Source organism: Asparagus officinalis, chromosome 1, assembly GCF_001876935.1.
Source record: "Asparagus officinalis chromosome 1, Aspof.V1, whole genome shotgun sequence".
Taxonomy (NCBI): domain Eukaryota; kingdom Viridiplantae; phylum Streptophyta; class Magnoliopsida; order Asparagales; family Asparagaceae; genus Asparagus; species Asparagus officinalis.
The window spans coordinates 42497943-42520454 of record NC_033794.1 but is presented as its reverse complement, the minus strand read 5'-3'; the positions used below and the strand labels follow the sequence as shown (position 1 = coordinate 42520454).

The window sequence follows — 22512 nt, the reverse complement described above, 5'->3', positions numbered from 1 at the left end:
CTACACGAATCTAATAGTTGCCAGACTCATCTTTCATCCATTGATTCTGAGCTTATCCATCTTTGGTGTTTCCATTTTCAGTCAAAAGATTCACCTACAAGAAAGAAAACAAACTCCAATGTTAATCCCTAGGCACCATGCTACTGATGGATGCTAAAAAACCAAGTAAAAACAACTATAAGAAGACTTACAAAGCCATCCTCAGATATGTCTATGATAGTCAGTGCGGTTAACATAAGGAACCTGCAAGTATTAGATAACATAGATCAAATCATCTTCATAAAAGCATACTGCTTCTGTACTTCTGAGAGATTAAAAACAAAGAGATGATTTACATCACAGTTATGAGAGTAAGGCACAATATCTTCAAGCTTCTTTGAATTGAAGATATCGATCGCCACAAAGTGACACTTTGACCGTGCTTGCTTGTTTTCGAGGTTGAAACCTCAACAACCTGCACCGAAAGTATTCACGTAAAAGTAACTGCAGAATAGGAAGCAAACAGATGGAAAAGAGCAAAAAGAAACTCTAAGAAAATTTGTAGATAAATAGATTCTAAAATTTTCTTTCAACAACTTTGCATACTTTGCATTATGAAATCAGAAAATCGCCAGCTTACCAATTGATCTTTTCCCTTACATTTAAGAATCATGCTAAAACCATTACACATTGGACTTTATTTTATATATTTCATAAAATCCAACAAACCTTCTTATGGACACTGATAACATAGCTGGTAGTTGGTTTTCTTTGATCATCAATTGCAACAAGAAGAGACAGGAAGATAGACAGAAATGGGAAGAATACGCCTGGAAACATCAAAATTTTTGAACTCAGTAACGGTTGGAAGATCCCTACAAAAACACATACTTTCTAATAACATCTTACACCTAGTCAACAACTTCAGCAGATCTTCTAAATCTAGACTTCAGATTTAACCAGATAGAGACTTTGTAATGCCTCACAACTGAACTGATGCCAAACATAACTGTTATAGTAATTTACCATCTAAAGATGAAGATACCGAAAGATTGTCTGCATAGGCTAAAAAGGCCATGGTTCAAACTAGCTTAAAGGCTCCAAAGCCCAGCCAAGGGAAAGTCTATCGGCCAGTCAAGCGGACGAGTCATTTTGACTAAGGGTCATCATTACCGACTCGAAGAGCGGGACCAGTTAGTCCCTCGTATTCAAGACGACTCCTCCAGCAGACGTCTTGACTATACACTCGACCTGAGTCTCACTCGGTTATCGAGTCGGGAAATCACAAAGACAACTCACGAACCGACTCGCCTCTACTAAGGGGATAAGATCCAGTTAAGCTCACCTCAGATGTTAATCAACACAATAGCACTAATTTGTCCCATCAAGATCTCTGCCCTGATAAATCCACTGCACAAGGCATTTATTCTACTCACCAATCACTTCTCTGGGATCATCATGATGCTCTTCTGGGCTCGAATGACTTCCCCTCCAATCACTAACCGCCATCTGGAGAGGGAAGGATGACTGAGCAGCGGGTCTATCCTCTTGCCTGTCTTATCTGTCAAATACAGGATACTGAGAGGACATCTCTCTACTGTATTCGAATGACTTCCCTTCCAATCGCCAGCCGATATCTGGAAGGAGAAGGATGACTAAGCAGTCGATCTGCCTATGCTGCAACCGCCCTCCTATGCAAAAGAAAAGCCTAAATCTCAGAGACAATGGACTATAAAAAGTAGGTAAGGAGGGTAAGGGCGGAGGAGGCTGATCTTTGCTTCTTACACCTAAGCTTTACTCCCCTTTCGATCTTCTTTTTTTATAAAGAGAAAATTTAATAACTCTTAGGGAGGAACCCCTTGCAAGGACCTCAAAGGCCTAGGGACCTCTCAAAAAACCCTCCTCAAGTTCATCAGCTGACTTGACCGTCAGAGGTACAACGGGGGAAATTAGCCCCGTACTCCTATGATTCTTACATGTGCAAGCTATCAGTCTACTCCACGCGCTCAGAATCGGGCGTAGAGTTGGAGGAGGAGTCGGCCCCATCTCTAATCGTCCCAACCTTCATCATCAATGGAAGACCCTCTTCGACTGTGTATTCACGAACATCAACAGTTTGGCGCCTATCGTGGGGCTCACTTTCTTCTATGATCTTGTCTATTCTTAAAAGATGCAGAATTGCACCATTCAAGCTAAATAAAGTCTGGAATTGCATTATTCAAGCTAAGGAGGATTAGCCTATGGCTATGAAGAGCCAACATAGGCGTAGCCCTCAAGGGCTCCAACAACTTTCTGGGGAGTATTTGCAAGTGGAATCCAGAAAGCCCACCTGGAAAAGACACACCACTATGGTGTTTCTCTGACTTGAAGATGATGCACAAGCTTCTTATCACTGCCACATATGAAAAGCCCACCGCTTGGACAGCCAAGAAGCCTTGGGTTGGATAGCAAACAGAATCCCATGGGTTATGATCAGAGCCAGCATCGCTCAAGCTCCCATAAGCAATAGCTCACAGAAACAAGGAGCAGCGATGGAGTCTGTGATCGGCTCTTCGGACCATCATCACCTTCAAAGGAGAGTCCTTCCTCACTCAAGGTGAGATTGCGGAGAAAACTCAAAGGCTCGTAATTTGGTCTTCTCAGGAAGATTTACAGCCCCGGCACCCTAGCAAATGCTTAGAACTTCTAGAGTCAAAGTAAGACCTGGTGGTCGAAGCATGTGACTTGCACTCCCTCTACCAGAAGGCTCCTCCATTTATAGGATGGTCCGACCATCGCTATCCCTAGAAACCCCAAGGGGAAGTCATGATCCCATCAAATTCTAGGGAACAAAGCTTCGGTGCATGGGGTTCTCACCAACAAGAAGCCCCATCACAAAAGTTACCTAGGCCTCCCCCTGTTGAGCATCATCCTCCAAAAGCTCAATCAGCTAGACTCTGGTCATACAGCACAACCGACGATGGACAAGCAAGATCTGTTAAAAATCCTCGTGTCCACCATCGACCAACAAGGACCTTAGCAAAAACTCAAAGGTTCAGAAAGGTCCTTGGCTGATGAGATGGCAAATATGCCAACAACTCAACAACATCCAAAGCTAAATAGTTCACCCTCTAGAGGAAGAACAACCCCACCCTGATTCCGGGCGTTCCTCAGTTTGGAAACAAAGACGGCCAATGAAGTAACAGCTTACTCTTACCAAGGCCGAAATGTTCACAGGCGAAAAAGAAACAGCCAATGAAGCTCCGCCTCGGTGACCTTGACCCCAGCTAAAAAGCCATTTTCAAAATGCACCTAAGCAAGAAACACGAATCCAGCACTGCCCGATGGAATAAATGTGAATGAGTTGTCCTCTATCATTTATAAATTTCAAAACAATCAAAGAAAATGTCAAATGAAAAGAAAGACATCAAAAGACCTAGTCGTCTGGGTAATCGACTTCTTAGTCGGAATAAAGACCTTGGTACCTAATCTGAAAAAAACTAATGCACAATGATTCCTCAGACGAGAACAAGACCCTGGTACCTAATCTGAAAAAAACCAATGCATAATGATTCCTCAGACGAGAACAAGACCCTGGCACTATCTTAGGATAGGCCCAAGGTGTCATGACTCCTCAGTCGATCACAAGACCCTGGCGCCGCCTCAGGACAGGTCCAAGGCATAATGACTCCTTAGTCGATATCAAGACCTTGGTATCTAATATGGAAAAAACCAAGGCACAACGACTCCTCAGTCGGTCACAAGACCCTGGTGCCACCTCAGGACACGCCCAAGGTGCCACGACTCCTGAGTCAGTCACAAGGCCCTGGCGCCGCCTCAGGACAGATCCATGGCGCAATGACTTGTCAGTCAGAATAAAGACCTTGGTACCTAATCTGGATAAAACCAAGGCACAACGACTCCTTAGTCGGTATCAAGACCTTAGTACCTAATCTGGATAAAACTAAGGTACAACGACTCTTCAGTCGGTCACAAGACCCTAGAGCCGCCTTAGAACAGGCCTAAGGTGCTAGGACTCCTCAGTCGGTCATAAGGCCCTGGAGCCGCCTCAGGACAGGCCTAAGGCGCAACGACTTCTCAGTCAGAATAAAAACCTTAGTACCTAATCTAGATAAAACCAAGGCACAATGACTTCTCAGTCGGAACAAAGCCCTTGGCTCTTCCTAAAGAATAAGTCCAAGGCAAAACGACTTCTCAGTCGGAACAAAGCCCTTGGCTCTTCCTAAAGAATAAGTCCAAGGTAAAATGACTTCTTAGTTAGAACAAAGCCCTTGGCTCCTTATCCAAGAACCAACCAAGGCAACACGGCTTCCTAGTCGGGTCCGAAGGACTTGGCTCCCCATCAGGAGTAACCCAAAGTACAAAGACTCCACAAGTCGGCAATCAAGTCTATGGTTCCCCATCTAGACAAACCAAAGAGAAAACCCCAGAGTCGACTTTTATGAGTTATTTTCCGACCAAACAAGAAAAACAAAGACGTCGTTTCATATATCGCATATGATATCTAATCTATAAGGACCAACACTCCTCTTAAAAAGAAAAATGGAGCCACAACATGAATCAACTATTCTATCAAGCATTTGTAGTTCACAAAAGCAGAAGACAGGAGAAATCATTCCTCATTCAAAAAGGAGTTTTGTATATTCTTCAAAAGGCCTAACAAGAAAAAAAAACCTAAGGCTCAGCACCACTATCCCCAGAGTCCTTCCTCATTTTCTTCAAAGGCCTCCTAGAAGAACTCGACCCCTCCGAGTCAGCCACTATTTTACAGACCTCCATTGGTGGAGGAAGGGCCATCGCTTCGGGATCAGAGGAAGACGAGGAGGACCACCCCATCTCAGGAAACCCCTCTCTGTTCAGAGCTTTAGCCTCCTGAAGACCGAGGCGACACCGGAGCTTCTCAAGATCTCCAGCCTCGAGATCACTAAGGGCCCTCGGCTCCAACACATTATCATGCACCTCGGGCCAACCCAAGTAGGATAGTATATTGTCGGCACCAAACACCCAGATGAAGAACCTCTTCTATTCTTCGTATAGCTCTGGGAGATTGACGTCCAAGCGAAAATTTCCCTGACGGTGGAAAAAATAGTGTGGGTCGCCCTCAGCAGACCCCACACTAACCACATGCCCAAGCAAACTGATGCTGGGCACCACTTCTGCCTCAGCACAGACGTCTATAAATACATCAAGATATAGATGGCGTGGGGATGGAACTGGCAGGGGAAACCCCCATAGCCATAAAAACTTCCCATACAAAGGGATGCAGCGACAGATGCAATCCACACTGCAAGTGCGCCCAATAGAGAGGCACTCGATCCTCCCCATGCATATGCACCGGAGTAAGACTGTCTGGTGCCCCTATGGTCATCGTTCGAGGAATGTCGTACTCATTATGCAACCAAGTTGCCTCGTCCAAAGTAATCGTCGACCTAGATAGGAACAAGACCATGAGTTTCTTCTCGCAGTCAGTCTGAGTAAAAGCCATGCTAAAATCTCTTAAGGAGTCGAAGGAAGGATCGACGAAGAGAAATATTCCTGGTAAAGAATGTTCTTTTAAAATAGCATCGGGAACTATTTATAAGACTCTAAAGAAACATACAAAGCCCAAAAGACATAGCCTTGAAGCAACCAAGGAAGATTCACATTGAGAATTGGAATGAATTGCTCGAAATGCCAACCGTTGCTCGTAACTCACGCCAATAAATTGTCAAGAGAGAAGCCATTTACTCTATCCATGACGCCTCATTTTCTCTAAGAAATCGGTTCCCAAAACCGATAACATCAGTCTACAAAAGATTGGTGGTTAGCAAATCCCACACCACGTCTCCAACAACGATTAACTAGCTAAAAGGTCTCAACACCCTGAGCAAACTCATACTTATTTCACTTGGACCCGACTAAAGTCAACTCTGAATTGAAATTACTACGATTAAATGGCTCGTAACTCACTCGGACAGCTCGACTATACACTCGACCCATGTCTCACTCGGCTATCGAGTCAGGAAATTACAAAGACAACTCACTAACCGACTCGCCTCTACTAAGGGGATAAGATCCAGCTAAGCTCACCTCTGATGTCAATCAACACAACAGCACTGATTAATCCTATCAAGATCTCTTCTTTGACAAATCCCCTGCACAAGCCGCTTATTCTACTCACAAGTTACTTCTCTGGGATCGCCATGATGCTCTTCTGGGCTCGAATGACATGATGCTCTTCTGGGCTCGAATGACTTCCCCTCCAATTACTAACCGCCATCTGGAGAGGGAAGGACGACCGAGCAACGGGCTTATCCTCTGCCCTGCCTCATCTGTCAAATCCAAAATACTGAGAGTACATCTTTCTCCTGTATTCAAATAACATCCCTGTTCGCGGGGAAAATCGTTGCTTTCTTCATCATTGATTCCATTGCTATCTTGAATAACAGTTTTTCGGTTACAGAAGATCCGGTCTTTTTTAGATCCGGTTACAATGAAAATCAAAAATAAAGAAAATTAAAAATTACAACTTTTTCTCTTTCGTCGAACAAATCGCGAGCTCCTGTTATTCGGTCACTCGCTTGGGTGGGTTGTTTGCCTGCGCCGGGGTTGTTTGCCGTGGACCACCGCGCGATCTAGATCCGAACAGATCTACGCAGTATAACGGGTATTATTTCACTAAGGAAATAATAGCCGGAGGGATTATTTCACCAAGGAAACAATCGTTCGAATCTCGGGATCAAAGACCAAGCTTTGATCCGGAGTGTAACAACGTAGATCTGAGATCTCGATCCCCTCGAACTCCTGCCTTTTGTGCTGCGGGTGCTCGCCAAGAATCAGATCTGGACGTCCAAGTCTTCAAGCCTTCAAAAACTCCAAGATGAGGTCTTAATCTGGCAGAGTTTCGGCTCTCCAAAAGTTCTTCCAAAAGTCCCCCAAAATGATGAATGACTCCGCCTATTTATAGGCAACCAGATCTGTGCATTTGGCACAGATCTGGGCGGCCACCTCAGGGTGGCTCGGCTCATGCCGAGCCACCCGTTCGTGCTTAGATACGTCGCCTGATGGTTCATTAGTTCGTGTTGAACCGTGTCAAGGGACCTATAAGCAATTTTATATGCCTACAGATACCCCCTCCAAAGTTTTCCAGTCTCGTTCTTTTATAGAAGAGTCTGGAATACTTTGGATATGACTGTCCCAACCTTCAATCGGTGTAACGGGATCTTGGAATGGCTTCTATTCTCGATTCCTTCAATCCTCCAGGCTATTCGGTGCTTTGTCGAATGTTTGAGAGGGTTACGGTGCTGCATTTATTGTCTGACCGTTGTCGGAATTTTGAATTTGAAGTCGATTCTTGATTTCCTGGCTTTTTAGCTCGAATTAGTTGCTTCAACATGGAATTGACCATCGGTTGATGGCTTTGAATCTTCATTGTGACGCGTTGTCCGGCGTTTAACACAGTTTACACTCGTAAGTATTTTGGAGTCTACACAGTTTAAGCTCTTAAGGAGTTGGAGCGGGGAGGTCTAGTTTATACTCATACACTCCTGGGAGTTATGTTGAGTTATCCTTAAGAATATTTTTAGAAAAATATTCTCCAGAAACTTCTCAACAAAGAGGAGGGAATAGTTTATACTCGTATACCTTATTGGAGTATTCTTTAGGTTCGAATAATCTGAACCGTCCCAAAAAATGTGCCAAAAGGCAGTATTTGGGTTCAAAAATCTCTCCGACCCTTCCAAATATATGGTAGAGGGGTAAAATAGGTGAAGGACTGAACCGTAGGTTGATCAAAAGTCGTTTCAATGCTTAATTCAGCTCCAATTTGAATTCTGGTTCAAATTTGGTTCAAACTGGTTCAATTTGGCTCAGACTGGCTCATTCTGGTCTGGTCTGGTCCAGCCAGGCTCAATTTGGCTCAATTTGGCTCATTCTGGCTCATTCTGGCTCATTCTGGTCCATTCTGGTCCATTTTGGTCCAATCTGGCTTGGTCTGGTTTAGCCCGGTCTGGTCTGGTTCAGCCAGATCTGGTTCAAGACTATAAAAGGGGTTCTTTTTTTTTTCTTTTTCTTTTTCTTCCTCTCTTTCTAGGGCCGACCATCCCCTCCCTCTCTTCTCTTGATTTCTCTTCCCTCGAGCCTCCATTCTCTTTCAAACCTTGATATTTGTCTTAAATCTGGCTTTCCTTTGAATCTTGGACTGAGAAATCTCCCAAAAACTCCAAATAAAATGTTTCTCTCAGGCCCCTTGAGCGTGTGGTTCAAGTTTCCTTAAAGGTCTCGCCTTTATTGAATTTTGGGCTTTTCTTCAGGTAAATCCTCCGCAATCTTGATCTATTTCATGTTTGATCTAGTGTATGGAGTCGCGGGATCGCATATAAGGGTTGAGGGTGTGATTTGATGCCTCAGGCTCGCCTTTTTATGGGTGGAATTGTGATAAAAAATGAGATTTTTCCTTTTCTAGATCTGATCCCTCAATTTACCTTGCAGGTTTCTATGTCCCGTATGACGAGGGGTCAATCCTCTACCGTGCCGACTGATGGCGCGCCTCCCTCTTATGCCGGTGAGCTATTTTTTCTGGAAATTTACAAATTAGTCCATTTTTTCTTGGAAATTTGCAAATTGGTCCTTTTTACTCCCCGTTGTTCTCCTTGGTGAGGCAACCGGGAAAAGCCTTGATTCTCCTTGGTGAGGATCGACGCTTCAAAGATATGTTTTGCTTGGTCAAAACACTATCTCATAATAAATAAAGGGGGCGTTTTGTCGCTGCGTTGTGCCTTATAAGGCAGGGATATATTATCGATATACCCTATCTTATGAAGGCGCAACGTGGCCAAAACGTCACACCCTTTATAAGGCAATGACTCTATCTTACCGATTTGTAAGATGAGTACAATTTCCTTTTATAACTGGAATTAACAAACACTTAATTGCTTGTTTTCAGTGGAGTATCCTTCCGGAGCTTTTTCATCGCATGCGGTGAATGAACGTCGTGACGAATATTATTCGACGTCTGATGATTTTTCGCTGATTCCACTTGCTTCCCAGTTTGTTCCGGGCACGTCGACAGAGGTTGCCCAAGTGGTGAAGGAAGGTGGACATCAAACCCTTCGTCAGCTGATTACAGATGCGCCCCTCGTGAAGGATGCTAGTTCTGTTCAGTCTCTCAGGAAGACTGATTTCTTGTTTGGCGATTCTGTCAGATATCCCGATGCAGCATTTATCGACGCCGAGCAGTGGCTTCATAAGGCTGGCAGTAGTTTCTTGTATTTGCCGAGGATTCCTCGACATCGTTCTTTGACTGAGCTCAGGCGTCAGGCTGTGAAGCGGGAGATGTCGTGGTGTTTGACAGAGGAGCATGAGAGCGTTCACTGCGGCTACATTACTCATCAGGCGGTTCCTGGTTCGAGCAGGAATCACATTGTTGGACTGCGTCCTGGAGTACTGGGGCTACATGCACCGCCCCGTAACGAGTTCCTTGCGTCCGCTTCCACTTTGAGGAATCGCCTCGCTAACTTAGGACGGGAGATGCCTGCGCCGCGCCACAGATTCTATGGTTGGGTCCATTCTTTGGACAAGTTTTGGTGGGCTCATATGACGAAGTACGTCTTGAGCCGATGGAGTGAGGAGTTGCACGCTTGCGGTCTTTATGCAGCCATTCGTGCCACCATGCATGGTTTACCTGTTAGTGCGAGGCATTTCTTTGCCTTATGCGAGCTTTATAATCCGGATTCGAACACCTTTCTGACTAGGCACGGTGAGTTGGGTTTGGCTCTTCATGAGATGCATAAGATTTCCGGTCTGCCCATGGGTCAGATGTTATACCAGGAGTATTTTCCTTCCAACCATGAACTGAGTCAGCTGAAAGATCGCATGCCCGACCGCTACGAGACCTTATCGGACCTCACTTGTCATTATCACATTGCTTTGGCGCAGTCTAAACCCCTAGCGAAGAGGACCAAATCAAATGTGAGCCTGATGCAATTCGCATCATATTTGTTCAGGAATCTAGAGAGCCATTCTGGCAAAGCTATTTGTGAACTGGCACCGCTGACTCCTTCAGAGGTTAATGAGCTGCTGAAGAAGACTGACGCCCACTCCTATACCATTAGCAGTCCTGAGAGTGGCTTTCCTGCAGGGACTAAATTCAGATCGTTCTTATGTCATGCGACCGCACCGATTCGTCCGATGACTCTTCTTGCCGGTTACCTCGCTATCTGGTTAAAGAAATGCGTGGTCCCGTATCAGTCTGGTGACGCTCTGCCACTGGAAGTGCTCTACCCTGCGGTTCAACTTGCCTACAGAAAGGAACTCTCCCTTCTTCCGGTGATGGTGGCTAACATTCATCGGGGGCTTCGACAAATTTCTGGCGCTTTTACACGGGAGGAGAAGGAATCGCCGACTCAGATTCCTACCACTAAGGTGGAGCTTCCGTATGTTTATTTGAATGCTTGGTTCGTCCTTCATCATTCTGTCGGTACCGCATGCTATGGACCACTCTGTTCCCTTACTACAGCTGCTTGAGAATGGCGAGTGGGAAGGCCGAGGATTCTCTGATATCAGGAGGCAGTTACAGGTCCACAAGTGCTGGGCATTCTCCACTTGCTTTCCGCAGTTCTCCATTCGGTATGGCGAGCGTTTGATTGATGAGGAGAAGCCGAGGGAGTATCGCACTTATTTAGATATCGGCTGCTTTAATTGGCTAGTGAACATCAGGCCGGGCTACCTGACTTTCCGGGTGGGGAATCAGTGTTTTATAGAGCCATATCTACCCTGCCGATTCGCTCGCCAGTTTGGTTATGACCAGCTTTATGTCGGGAACCCGCGCCAGCATCTTCGGGCTCATGGAGGTTTGGTGGACGGTCTTCGTGCATGGTTGTGGACCGTGACAGGCTGCACTGGTGCTAGGTTCAGCCTCCCGGGTACTGAGCGACAGTTGAACCTTACTTTCTTGAGCTGCCGGTGGTTGTTAGCAGCTAATAAGACTGTCTCTGTGAAGCCTATTGAAGTGTTGGTGGCCAAAGAAGCCTCTCAGATTGATTCTCATGTGATCCGGGACAATGCTCGGTCACAAAGGACACGGAACAAGACTCGTCGGATTGATGAAGAGGGAAAGAAGACCTTTCATTCCGCAGACGAGGCTTCAGGGGGAGATCCTGAAGGTTATGAAGACTTTTCCGAGCGAGGTTTGCTATTCATCTTTTCCTTCCATCTTCCAGAAATATTGAAACTGACTATGGTTTGATGTTTCAGGGACCACAGTTGACCAGGATGAAGAGTTCCGTCCCCCTCCCCAGGCGAGACCTTCGATTATTGTTCCTGCTGCTAGGCGGAAGAGATTAGCCCGCAAGCCGCGTGCAGCTTCCCGAGCATTTGATATGGACTTGGCTGGTGATGATCCTGCTAGTGACGGGGGTAACATCTACTCTGTAAACCACCTTCTTGGTTATTCGGAACATTGACTCATGCTTTTCCATCTCTATATAGGAGAGCGTGGAGAGAGCGAAATGAGTCCCGATTCCGTTCCTGTGTCTCCTGGTGAGCCTGACCCGCTGCCCCAGTTAAAAAGGCCTACAGGGGTTGCCGACATTAGGGAGGATAGCAATGTAGGACCTGATTCCGCAGATCCAGGTACATCTACTATTGACAATGTATCTTTTAGATGGTATACAAAAGAATTTGTGCATCCTCTAATCATCTCTGTACATCTTGCTTCTTCAGATAACTTGCAGGAGGCATACGTGGATTTTGGGAATAAAGAGGCTAACGCATCCATAAGGGGTAACTCATTTTTGTTGGTTGTAGTCTCTTTATTCTTCTTTGGTACTTATATTCTTTTACGTCAGATTTCTCTATTGATGATTTTGACGAGGAAGGCTTGATCGCGGAGACTCCTACACTCCACTTCATGTATAGCTCTCCTCAATTTGATGGCCAGTTACCCGGAGATATATTTTCCGAGCCTACGTTCGATAAGAATCTTGAGGATGATTCTTTCGAAGGTATATGCCTCCTCCCAAATTAATTATAGGACTAGCCAATTTTGACTAATGCAGCTATAATGTGATGCCTCTGAGAATTCTGACTTGTATTTAACAGGAGTTTTTGTTGAGAATGACCCCGTTGAGCCGGCTATGGGACCAACTACACCAGTTGATACACCCCCAGCCGTTACACCTCCACCACCCCCAGTGACTCAAGAGGGTATGAATACTATTTATTTACTCTTCAAGGTCTGACGGTTTTATCTTTTTTTTTATCGTGCAGGGCCTTCTTCTCGTCTTCATATTCTGGCGAGGGAGTTGTTATATGATGATGATCCTGAGAAGATTGTCATCTGTATAGAAGTCCGCTCCTTCTTCTCTTTCATGAATGCTATGATTGGCAAGCTTTTCCATGGTGGACTTTCTCTTCGCCAATTCAAGCCTTTCCTTGATTCTAAAGTCAATTTGATAAGGGAAGCGGGACATCCAGATTTGGCACAGGCTATAGTTGATGACCTTGATTGCCTAGAGCATGAGCTTCAGATGTTTCGTGAGCTCCGAGATGCAGGTGTTTCCTCATTTATTGCTGCCGAGCTGGACACCCGCTTACAGTCATCACGCGAGACTCAGATTTTTGCTGATCTCGAGACTCAGATTTTTGTTGATCTCGAGATTCAGATGCAGCGGGGCCGAGTAGATCGAGTTAAGACGAGCCTTGCTACTAGATTATCTTCGCTTGCCGAGCTCGATCTTTCTATTACCTCCTGTGCGATCGAGATAGACCAGCTCAGAAGAACACTCCGTGAAAAGGAGGAGACTTTGGATATTCTTTAGATGACGAAAGCACAGGATCAGCAAACCCACACTGCTTTGTCTGATGAGTTGAGATCCTTGGAGCAGAAGCTAGCCGAGATGGAAGAGATCGCTGCGAGGACTTCAGGCACCACCGAGGAGTCCATCAGAGCTGAACTTAGGCAAGCTTATGATGAGAAGCTTTCTAAGATCAGTCAGCAGATTTTTGGTCATGGTCTTGATGTATGATTTTGTTTGCTGAACACTTTGACTTTTGATTCTCTTAGTGAAACTTGCTTTCGTCTTTATTATGATTCGTCATTCCATTTGAAATGATTGACCACAATACTCATAGGATTTTTGGCAAACCCTCAGCCATCAACGGGTTTGATGAACCTTTACCGACTACCGTTTGAGTCGGGCTAGCATGCGGATTGTTTGAATCCATTCGCATGTAACGTTATGCTCGGAGATTGAATTCTCCGAGACTTTATGCTATGATGTCGAATACATAGACTTCGCCATTGTTACGGGAATAGGCTACCCGGCGACACGTGTTAGGTGTTGACTTCAGGATTTTTGGCTAACCCCCAGCCTTCAACGGATTTGATTAGCCTTTACCGACTACCGTTTGAGTCGGGCTAGCATGCGGATTGTCTAAATCCGTTCGCATGTAACGTTGCGCTAAAGGAATGAACTCCCTTAGACTTTGTGCTACGACATTGAATACGTAGACTTCGCCATTGTCATGGGAATAGGCTACCCAGCAACGTGTATTAGACGCTGACTTATCCCTACTTAGGCTTCGGGATAAAATACCCCAGAATCGAACTCTGGTGTCTTTTTCAATCGGTAAAAGACTAAATTCCCCACGCGTGTAAGGCATGGATTTTGGTGTTATTAATAACAACCTGCCACAATGTTGAATATGCGGACGGGTATTCTTTTTAACGGTTAAGAACTAACCGGCAACGCGGGTTAGGCGCATACTTATCCCTGCTTAGTTTTCGGGATAGAATACCCCAGAATCGAACTCTGGTGTCTTTTTGCACGGAAAAAGACTAAACCGGTAGCGCGTATTAGGCGCAGACTTATCCCTGCTTAGGATTCGGGATAAACTTCCTAGGATGAATCCTAGATTGACAAATCTTGGGAAAATCGGTGCGGGAAAGGAAGAATTTTATATTCTATTTCCCGGTCTTCTTTTAGGGTGAAGGCAAACCCGAATAACAAGGAAGGAAGAATTTTATATTCTATTCCTTGATTCTGGAAAGGAAGAATTTTATAATCTATTTCCAGCGAAGAAGAAACTAGAAGTGGGGTGTCCACTCCGAGAATCTGGAAAATTTAGATAAACTTGCCTTTTATAGGATGGGTTATCTAAACCAAAGAGAAAAAGGGAAGAAGTTCTTTCGTTTATCGGAAGGGGACTCCGAACCGAAAGTGGACCTCTTGTTCATGGAAAGAATCAAGAGGGCCAGAAAAACATTTTTGGTGGACTCACTGTCAATTGAAATTGATCAGTGAGGGATTTTGGTGGTAAAAATGATTTTGGGTCATCCCCTAGAATATTAAGTGTAATATTCTTTAAGGAACTTCCCGATAAATGAGTTATCCTGGAGGTACTAAGGATAGTACTTTTTCAGGAACTTCCCATTTATTGGCATCAATTGCCGGGTACCTTCTTGAGTAATTAGGCGATATGCGCCGTTTGAGTAGACTGTGTCTATCACAAACGGCCCCTCCCATTTGGGTTCGAATTTACCTTTCTTCTTGGAAGTGAGGATTATTGGTCGGCGAGCAGCGAGGACCAGATCTCCTTCCTTGAAGCTTCTCTGTCGGACTCTTTTGTTAAAAGCCCTAGACATCCTGGCCTGATAGAACTCAATTTGCTGTTGAGCTTCCAAACGCTTTTCATCTAGCCTCTCAAGCTCTTCGAGACGCTTTTGATGCTGTTCTTCTGTCATCATCTCTGTTGCGAGGGCGATCCGAAGAGATGGAATTTGAATTTCCAGCGGTAGCACAGCTTCACATCCGTATACCAGCGAATACGGGGTGGCACCTGTGGGCGTGCGTATGGTGGTGCGGTAAGCCCAGAGTGCCTCACCGAGTTTATCGTCCCAGTCTCGTTTATTGGTTTTCACGAGTTTTGACAGGATCTTAATGATCGTCTTGTTAAACGCCGCCGCTAATCCATTCGCGGCGGGATAATAAGGTGTTGATGAAACGTCTTCAATTTTGAACTTGTCACAAAATCTGATGAAGGCGTTGCTTATAAATTGCGGACCGTTGTCATGAATGATCCTTCTTGGCATGCCGTGTCTGTAGATGACATGATGCTTGATGAAATTGATGACGTTGTTCGTCTTTACTTCTTTAAGCGGAATTGCTTCAGCCCACTTTGAGAAGTAATCCGTGATCGCCAGAATGAATCGATCACCTTTGACTGAAGGAGGAAAAATAGGACCAACAATGTCCATGCCCCATACTTCGAACGGCCATGACGTGGTTGATGTGTGCAACTGCTCTGGCGGTTGATGCATATAATTTGCATGTATCTGGCAAGCGTGGCATTCTCGTGCGTATTCGATTGCGTCACGAACCATCGTTGGCCAGAAATATCCCATCCTCCTGATGCGATCATACAGTTTGGGACCGGGCTGATGCGCACCACATTCTCCTTCGTGCGCTTCCTTAAGAACTTCTTCTGCTTCTTTGTTCGAAAGGCATCGGAGTAATAAACCATCGTATCCCCTACGGTATAACGTATGGGTCTCGGTATTATAAAAGAATCTTGGCGCTCTTCGGCGAATTGATTCCCTTTCCTTTACATCTTCTGGCAGAATACCATACTGGACGTAGTCAATGATGGGAAAACGCCAATCTCGGGACTCAGACCCAATTTGAGTTGAATTCACCTCCTTGGCGTTTACGTTTCTGTCATCTTCCTCTTCAATATCCCTACTGTATATGGGTACGCAGAGTTGATGCGTCCGTACTGTGACTAACAGCTCAGTTTCGGGAGGCTGTGCCAGTGATACAGCTAGTGCCGCCAGTGCATCTGCATAAGCGTTCTGGAGACGAGGGATATATTCAATGAAGAATTCTTCAAAAGATTCTACCATTTTGATGGCTTCCTGGTGGTACGGGATCAAGTCTTGGTTCCTGACTTCATACTCTCCGCGGACCTGGTTGACTATCAATTGAGAATCCCCAAAAGCTTCGAGATATTCGACCCTCAGCTCCTTGGAGAAACTGAGTCCAATAAGAAGTGCATTGTACTCGGCCACGTTATTGGAACACGGACCAGTCAATGAATAAGCTCGGGGCATTACATGCTTTCCTGGGGAGATTAAGACGACTCCAACTCCAGAGGAAACGGTGGGACGTCCCAGGGTTATTACCCTATTAACTGCTCTTGAAGCACCATCAAAATATAATTGCCATACTTGCCGGTGCGATGTAGTGTTAACCTCGTGGGTTTCATCCGGCAAGTCATCATATACTTCTGCCGCATCTGCGGTCGGGTTTGCCGCCAAAAGATCACAAATCGCTTGTCCCTTGACCGACTTTTGCTGTTTAAAGTGCAGATCATACTGGGACAAGAGGATGGCCCATTTTGCCAACCGCCAATTCATCGAACCCGGTTGCGTCATAAATACTCGCACAGGATTAACATTGGAGATAACATAAATTGTCTGTCCCACTAAGTAATGCCGCATCTTTTGCACTGCAAACACCAACGCGAGACATTCTTTCTCAATCATCGGATATCGAGACTCAGCGCCCACCAAAGTCCGACTTAAATAATAAACTGCCTGTTCGTGACCATTATCATCGTCTTGTGCTAACAAACCACTTATCGAATGGTTCATCGCCTTGATGTAAATCAAGAACGGTTTACCTGATTTTGGTGCAACGAGAACAGGAGGATTTGTCAGATATGTCTTGATATCCTCGAGTGCCTTTTGGCAGGCGTCGTCCCAAATAAATGACACACCCTTCTTGTTTAGCTTAGAGAAAGGTTGGCACTTCCCAGAGAGATTTGAGATGAACCGCCTGATGTAAGCTAAACGCCCTTGCAATCCTCTGAGTTCTCTCAGATTCCTCGGGGGTTGCAATTCATGTATCGCCTTCACCTTATCGGGATCGATATGTATACCCTTAGTGGTGACGACGAACCCAAGGAATTTTCCGCTGGACATTCCAATGAATGATTTAGTGGGGTTCATCTTCAATTGATGACTCCTCATGAGATCGAACATCGTCTTCAAATCCTTGATGTGATCTTCTTTGTTGCGGCTTTTCACAACCAAATCATCAACGTAGCATTCGACTGTTTTCCTGAGATGTTCTTGGAAAATCTTAGTCATCGCTCGCTGGTATGTGGCACCGGCATTCTTCAGACCGAAAGGCATCACCGTATAGCAGAAGACGCCGAGGGGTGTTCTAAACGCTGTATGCTTCTCGTCATCCGGGTGCATCTTGATTTGGTTATACCCCGAAAAGCCGTCCATGAAGGACATCCTCTCGAATCCACATGTATTGTCGATAATGACATCCGTGATTGGGAGAGGGAAATCGTCTTTCGGACATGCTTCATTCAGGTTCCTGAAGTCGATGCAAATCCTGATTTTGCCATTCTTCTTCATGACGGGAACGATGTTGGCTAACCAGTCTGGATGTTGTTCCTCTCGGATAAATCCTGATTCGATCAACTTCTTAACCTCTGCCTCAATGGCTTCCATAATCTGCGGACGAAACCGTCTTTGCTGTTGCTTGACAGGTTTGGCATCCGGCTTGATATCGAGGCGGTGCATTGCGACATTGGGGTCGAGCCCTGGCATGTCTTCATAATTCCATGCGAAGACGTCGATATATTCCCTGATGAGAGCAATCAATTCCTCCTTCTCATCTGGGGGAAGACTGTCGCTGATGAATATAGGCTTTGGGTTGGCCTCATCACCCATGTTAATCTGGACTATTTTATCTTCAGTGGGTGGTTCTCTTTGCTCGAACCTATCGCCATATTGCATATTCAGATGGTGAACCCACGGGTCTTCCCATGTTGGCATTTGATCGTCGTCTTCCATTATGGACGGATAAGCTGTAGTCATGTTCGCCATTAGGGTTTTGAAAACTTCTCCCAGACTTGTATCGGAGTCCCACTCTGAAGCATCGGGAGAGTATCCCTTCTTGGCTTTGTTAGCAATTTGATCGATAATTTGCCAACCACATTCGTCATCTGATGAAACATAACCTAAGCCTCGCCCATATTTATAATAATCCTCAGGTTTACCTTTTGGTACATATACTGCTTTGGCTGGATTACGAAATTAATTCCTCCTTCTCATCTGGAGGAAGACTACCGCTGATGAATATGGGCTTTGGATTGGCCTCATTGCCCATATTAATTTGGACTACTTCATCTTCGGTTGGTGGTTCTCTCTGTTCGAACCTATCACCGTACTGCATGTTTAAGTGATGAACCCATGGGTCTTCCCACGTTGGCATTTGATCGTCATCCTCCAACGTAGATGGATCAGCTGTAGTCATGTTTGACATTAAGGTTTTGAACATTTCTCCCAAACTTGTGTCGGAATCCTCAGCTGAAGAATCTGGCAAGTACCCATCCTTAGCTTTGTTAGCAATTTGATCGATAATTTGCCAACCACATTCGTCATCTGATGAGACATAGCCTAAGCCTCTCTTGTGACGGTAATAGTCATCGGGTTTTCCTTTTGGTACGTATGCCGCTTTGACTGGGATACGGGATCCTCGATCGAAGTATAAACCTTCTCCGAGTGTGAAATCGTATCCTTGTTTTTCCATGAGCATGCGCGCTTCCGGACTATACTTAGATAAATGCAGACCAGATTTGTCTTCATCCTCGTCTTCTCTTAGGAAATGATCTGGCAACGGAAGATTTTCTCCTTTACCATAAATCACTTCCTTTTGTCCCCCTACCTTGGCAGGAATAATTCGGGTTGTTCCGAAAGAATGCTGGAGACTTCTCTTCGTTACATAAGATGATCGGAGCGGCATACATAAATCTTGGTTATCATATAATCCTTTTATCGCATCATTAAAAGACAAGGAGTACTCTAAATCATGATTTATTTCAATATCGGCAAGTTGCCAGTTACAACCGCCATCTGACGATTGTTCATCATCAATATTGATTACAAAGGGTACAATGTCATTTAAAATAAAACCGCCATTGTAATCGAATCCGGCCTCGGAATCAGCTTCTTCTCCGCTGTCCGTGCCTTGGATCGATGGTTCCGTGTCAGATTCGTTACCATAAAGGAGAAAATCAGTGAAGTAATTCTCATACCCTTTGAATGGTTGCTTATCTGCGACCACCGTCCTGACCCTTCCATCAGTGTCGACATATTTCAGACACTGATGTAAGGTGGAGGGAACTATAACATTACTATGGATCCAAGGCCGACCCAATAGTAAATTATAGGATGTCTCAGCATCTATCACGTAACACGTGACCTCCGTCTTCAGATCGCCCATTTGGCATTTTATTCGGATCTTCCCCAAAGGCCTTGACCCGCTTGTGTTGAATCCGTAAATGACTGTGCCTGTAGACGCTAATTTGCTGACTGGAATGCCAAGGCTATGCATTAGGCGATGCGGCATAATGCTTACAGCGGAACCCGGATCTACTTGGATTCTGTTGACCTCGCTGGAGCCAATGTACCCGACAAAATACAAGGGCCGATCATGGTTTGAATTCTTCGTCTGCATGTCTTCTCTGGTGAAGGTGATGCAGGGATGTTCTTAGCTGCCACATTGCACTGTTGAGCTAACAGTTCTAGTTCCTCAGGCGCCGGTTTGATCCGAGTGAGGAATGCTTCTGAATCGGCCAAGGCCTCTTGCAATGCTTCTCTAGTTTCTTTAGACAGCCGCAGCAACTCATATAGCGTTATCCGCGCTGGAATATTAGCTAGCTGAGCCATGATATCGAAGGCGCGTGGAGTTTTCGAACTCTCCGGTTTATCCTTTCCAATCGGACGACTGAAACGAGATTGCTTCGGATTTTGAACCTCCTCGGGCCTCTTTTCTTTATGTTTATCTACCGGCTGTCGTAGAGCTTCTTTACCCGGTGTGGGACTTGTAATCACCCCCATCTCTGTGAGAGTTTTGGCTGGTCCCCGTTTGTTCACCCCCTGCTCACTAGGTGGCGGATAATTGTAGTGATACTCATTTCCGCTCCGTGTCGTAAAAACTTCTTTTTCTTCTTCAGAGAGCGGGAAAGTGGGGATTCTTTCGTCATCTTCCCCCGGGATAGCAGAGACTCCATAACAAGACTTCTCTTTCCCTTTAGACTTCCTCCCGGATGACGAACCGGCCCATTGTTCATCTCCAATCAGATCTGGATGAACCCAAAGGATTTCGCCATTTGGGGTTGTGTGCGGCACAAGTCCCTTTTGGCGCTGTCCGTGCGGGTATGACGCGTTTTGGCTCAAACCAAGTTGTAGGCACCGATCCAAAACTGATTGATACTGCGTTTGCCCCCACATTCTTGGCTGGTTTCGGGGTTATGACCCCTACGTCGATTAACGCCTGGATCTTGTCCTTGAGGTGGTAGTATGATCTCGTAGGGTGGTGGACTGCTCTGTGGTATGCGCAGTACTTTGGATCCGTCACCTTGCTGGCTCCCTCCTGATCCACGATCACCGGCAGCTGGATTTTGTTATTCTCCAACAAGTATTTGAAGATGCCGGGAACTTCATCATCCTTGAAGGAGTAGACTTTGGGGAACCTCGGCTCCGAAGACTTTTGTTTCTGAGGCCGTTGTTGCCAATGCGGCTGGGATTGTTGTGGCGCTCGTTGCTGCTGTTGTTGCTGAGGTTGCAATTGAAAAGTTTGGTTAGCATCAACGGCATTAGCATGAGCTTTACCTTTTCCTTTTTGGTTGAAGTTCTGTTTCGGAGGATTTGTTGCCAGTTGGCTTCTCTCCGCCTTCTTTCTCCTGAGGAATCGCTCAGCTTGCTCTCCTCGGACTTTCAGATCCTTCCATGTCTTGGATGGTGCTGTGCCCATTGCTTCCAACACGTCCAGCGAAAGGTTGTTGTGGCAGGTCTGGAGGATGAATTCCTCGGTGATCGGGTCCCGGCAATTCATCGCCTTGTTCCGGAACCTTTTGACGAAGGTGTCGACTAACTCCCCGTCTTTCTACTTCTCATCGAGCAACGATCCGATAGAGATCTCGGTGTCGTCGTCGAAGAAATTTGCAAGGAACTTCGTCTCCATGTCATCCCAGCTGTTCACGCTTCCTGGCTTGAGGCGGCGGTACCAATCGAAGGCGGCTCCGCGAAGAGTGCCAACGAATGACCGCACCATCAGAGGCTCATTACCAGAGATGACTCCCAAGTGCGATTTGAAGTAAATCAAATGCTGAGTGGGTGAACCCATCCCATTAAACGGCGTGAAGTTAATTAGACTGAACTTCGCCGGATATGGGATTGATTCCCACTCTCTTGGGTATGGACAAGGAATGCCCGTCTTTTTCGTCTCTTGAGCGGAAATCAATGTATTGATTTTGCTCTCGAGGTTTTTAATTTTTAGGCTTTCACCTGTATCTTCACTAGCATTCCCGTTACCACCCCCTGCATTGACGGGAGGATCATTGATATTATGAGCATTCGTATCCTCGTCCTCCTGATGGACTTGGTTGCGACGACTCGGCTCGCCTTGCTGGTTCGCCAATGCTTGGATTTGTTGGTCATGCATTTCTCTCATGTTTTGCATGGTCATCTGCATTTCGAACCTGAAGGTTTCCTGCTACTTAGCTAAGGCGTCTTCAAGCATCTTGGCGATTTGTTCTGCACTTATCATAAGTGCCTCGTGGGGTTGACCCTCGCTGGATACCGTATTATCTGATGCGACTGCGGAGCCGACATCAGATTCTTCATCTTCTGAAGGGCGTCTTGTCCGAACCCTACCATAGGTTGCTCGCTCGATGGTTCTGGACTACAGACGGGTTCTAGGCCGGGAAGCTCTCAGAATCGACTCGAAATCATCCTGTGCCGATGTCCCCTTGCTGGTCATGTTGGTGGTGACCCTCGGAAATTCTCCGTCTTCAATTATTCTTCTTCTTCGTTGAAAACACCTAGGCCTGGGTTTTGGCGTCTCCGCACTGAGTCTTTCAAAAACTGAAACTCTTTCGGGGACCGCCTTGATGCAGTTGCATTCAGACAATACCGCCCGAATGAGTTTGGAACAGGGACATTGAATTTCCTGTTCTCGGGGACTCCTCTTCCTGGTTCTATTCGTACCCCCAGCACGATAGTACAACTCGTCATTTTGACAGTCGGAGTAACCTATCGTGTGCGGGCACGACTTCTCAGGTATAACACTATCACTATCAGATGATAATGTTTCCATCCCTTCTTTGGGCTTCCAAGAGTCACACGCCTCGAAACGCGCCTTTGTGGGTGTGAATCTTCAGCGGGTTCCTGCACTTCGATGCGCAAAGTTGTGCGCTTGGGTGCCACGATTTTCTCCAAATGTTGAGGGTTGCGACGACCCCCAGCATGTTGAATTGTTTGGGACTTCTTCATTGGCCCCAACCGTTCTTGAACTGGAGCTTTGCCTCGTTCTTTGGGAAGCGGACCGAGGCGCTCCAAAACTGACTTCCTCCTCTGGGATAGTCTTGTGGGATCTCCCGGAACGGTTGCGGAAATCACCGGTGATTTAGGTTGATTCGCCGTAGTTTGAACTTTCGGCGGCTGCAGTTGTTGTTCCTTGGTCTGAACCGCCG

The 22512-nt window shown here is 45.8% G+C and overlaps 2 protein-coding genes across 2 annotated transcripts; one reads left to right on the top strand and one right to left on the bottom strand.

Moving 5' to 3' along the window:
• On the bottom strand, window positions 53-1488 carry LOC109833611 (eukaryotic translation initiation factor 5A-1-like). The gene is made up of 5 exons (XM_020401357.1): window positions 1416-1488; window positions 709-809; window positions 336-454; window positions 192-243; window positions 53-94 (listed from the first exon to the last, which is right to left on the bottom strand). Exons 1-5 carry the CDS (start codon window positions 1486-1488, stop codon window positions 53-55), a joined length of 387 nt encoding a protein of 128 aa, XP_020256946.1.
• Window positions 11337-12776, top strand: LOC109833604. Its single transcript, XM_020401346.1, has 7 exons — window positions 11337-11373; window positions 11446-11589; window positions 11680-11739; window positions 11805-11960; window positions 12058-12162; window positions 12226-12297; window positions 12511-12776. The coding sequence occupies exons 1-7, from the start codon at window positions 11337-11339 to the stop codon at window positions 12774-12776; spliced, it is 840 nt and encodes a 279-aa protein (XP_020256935.1).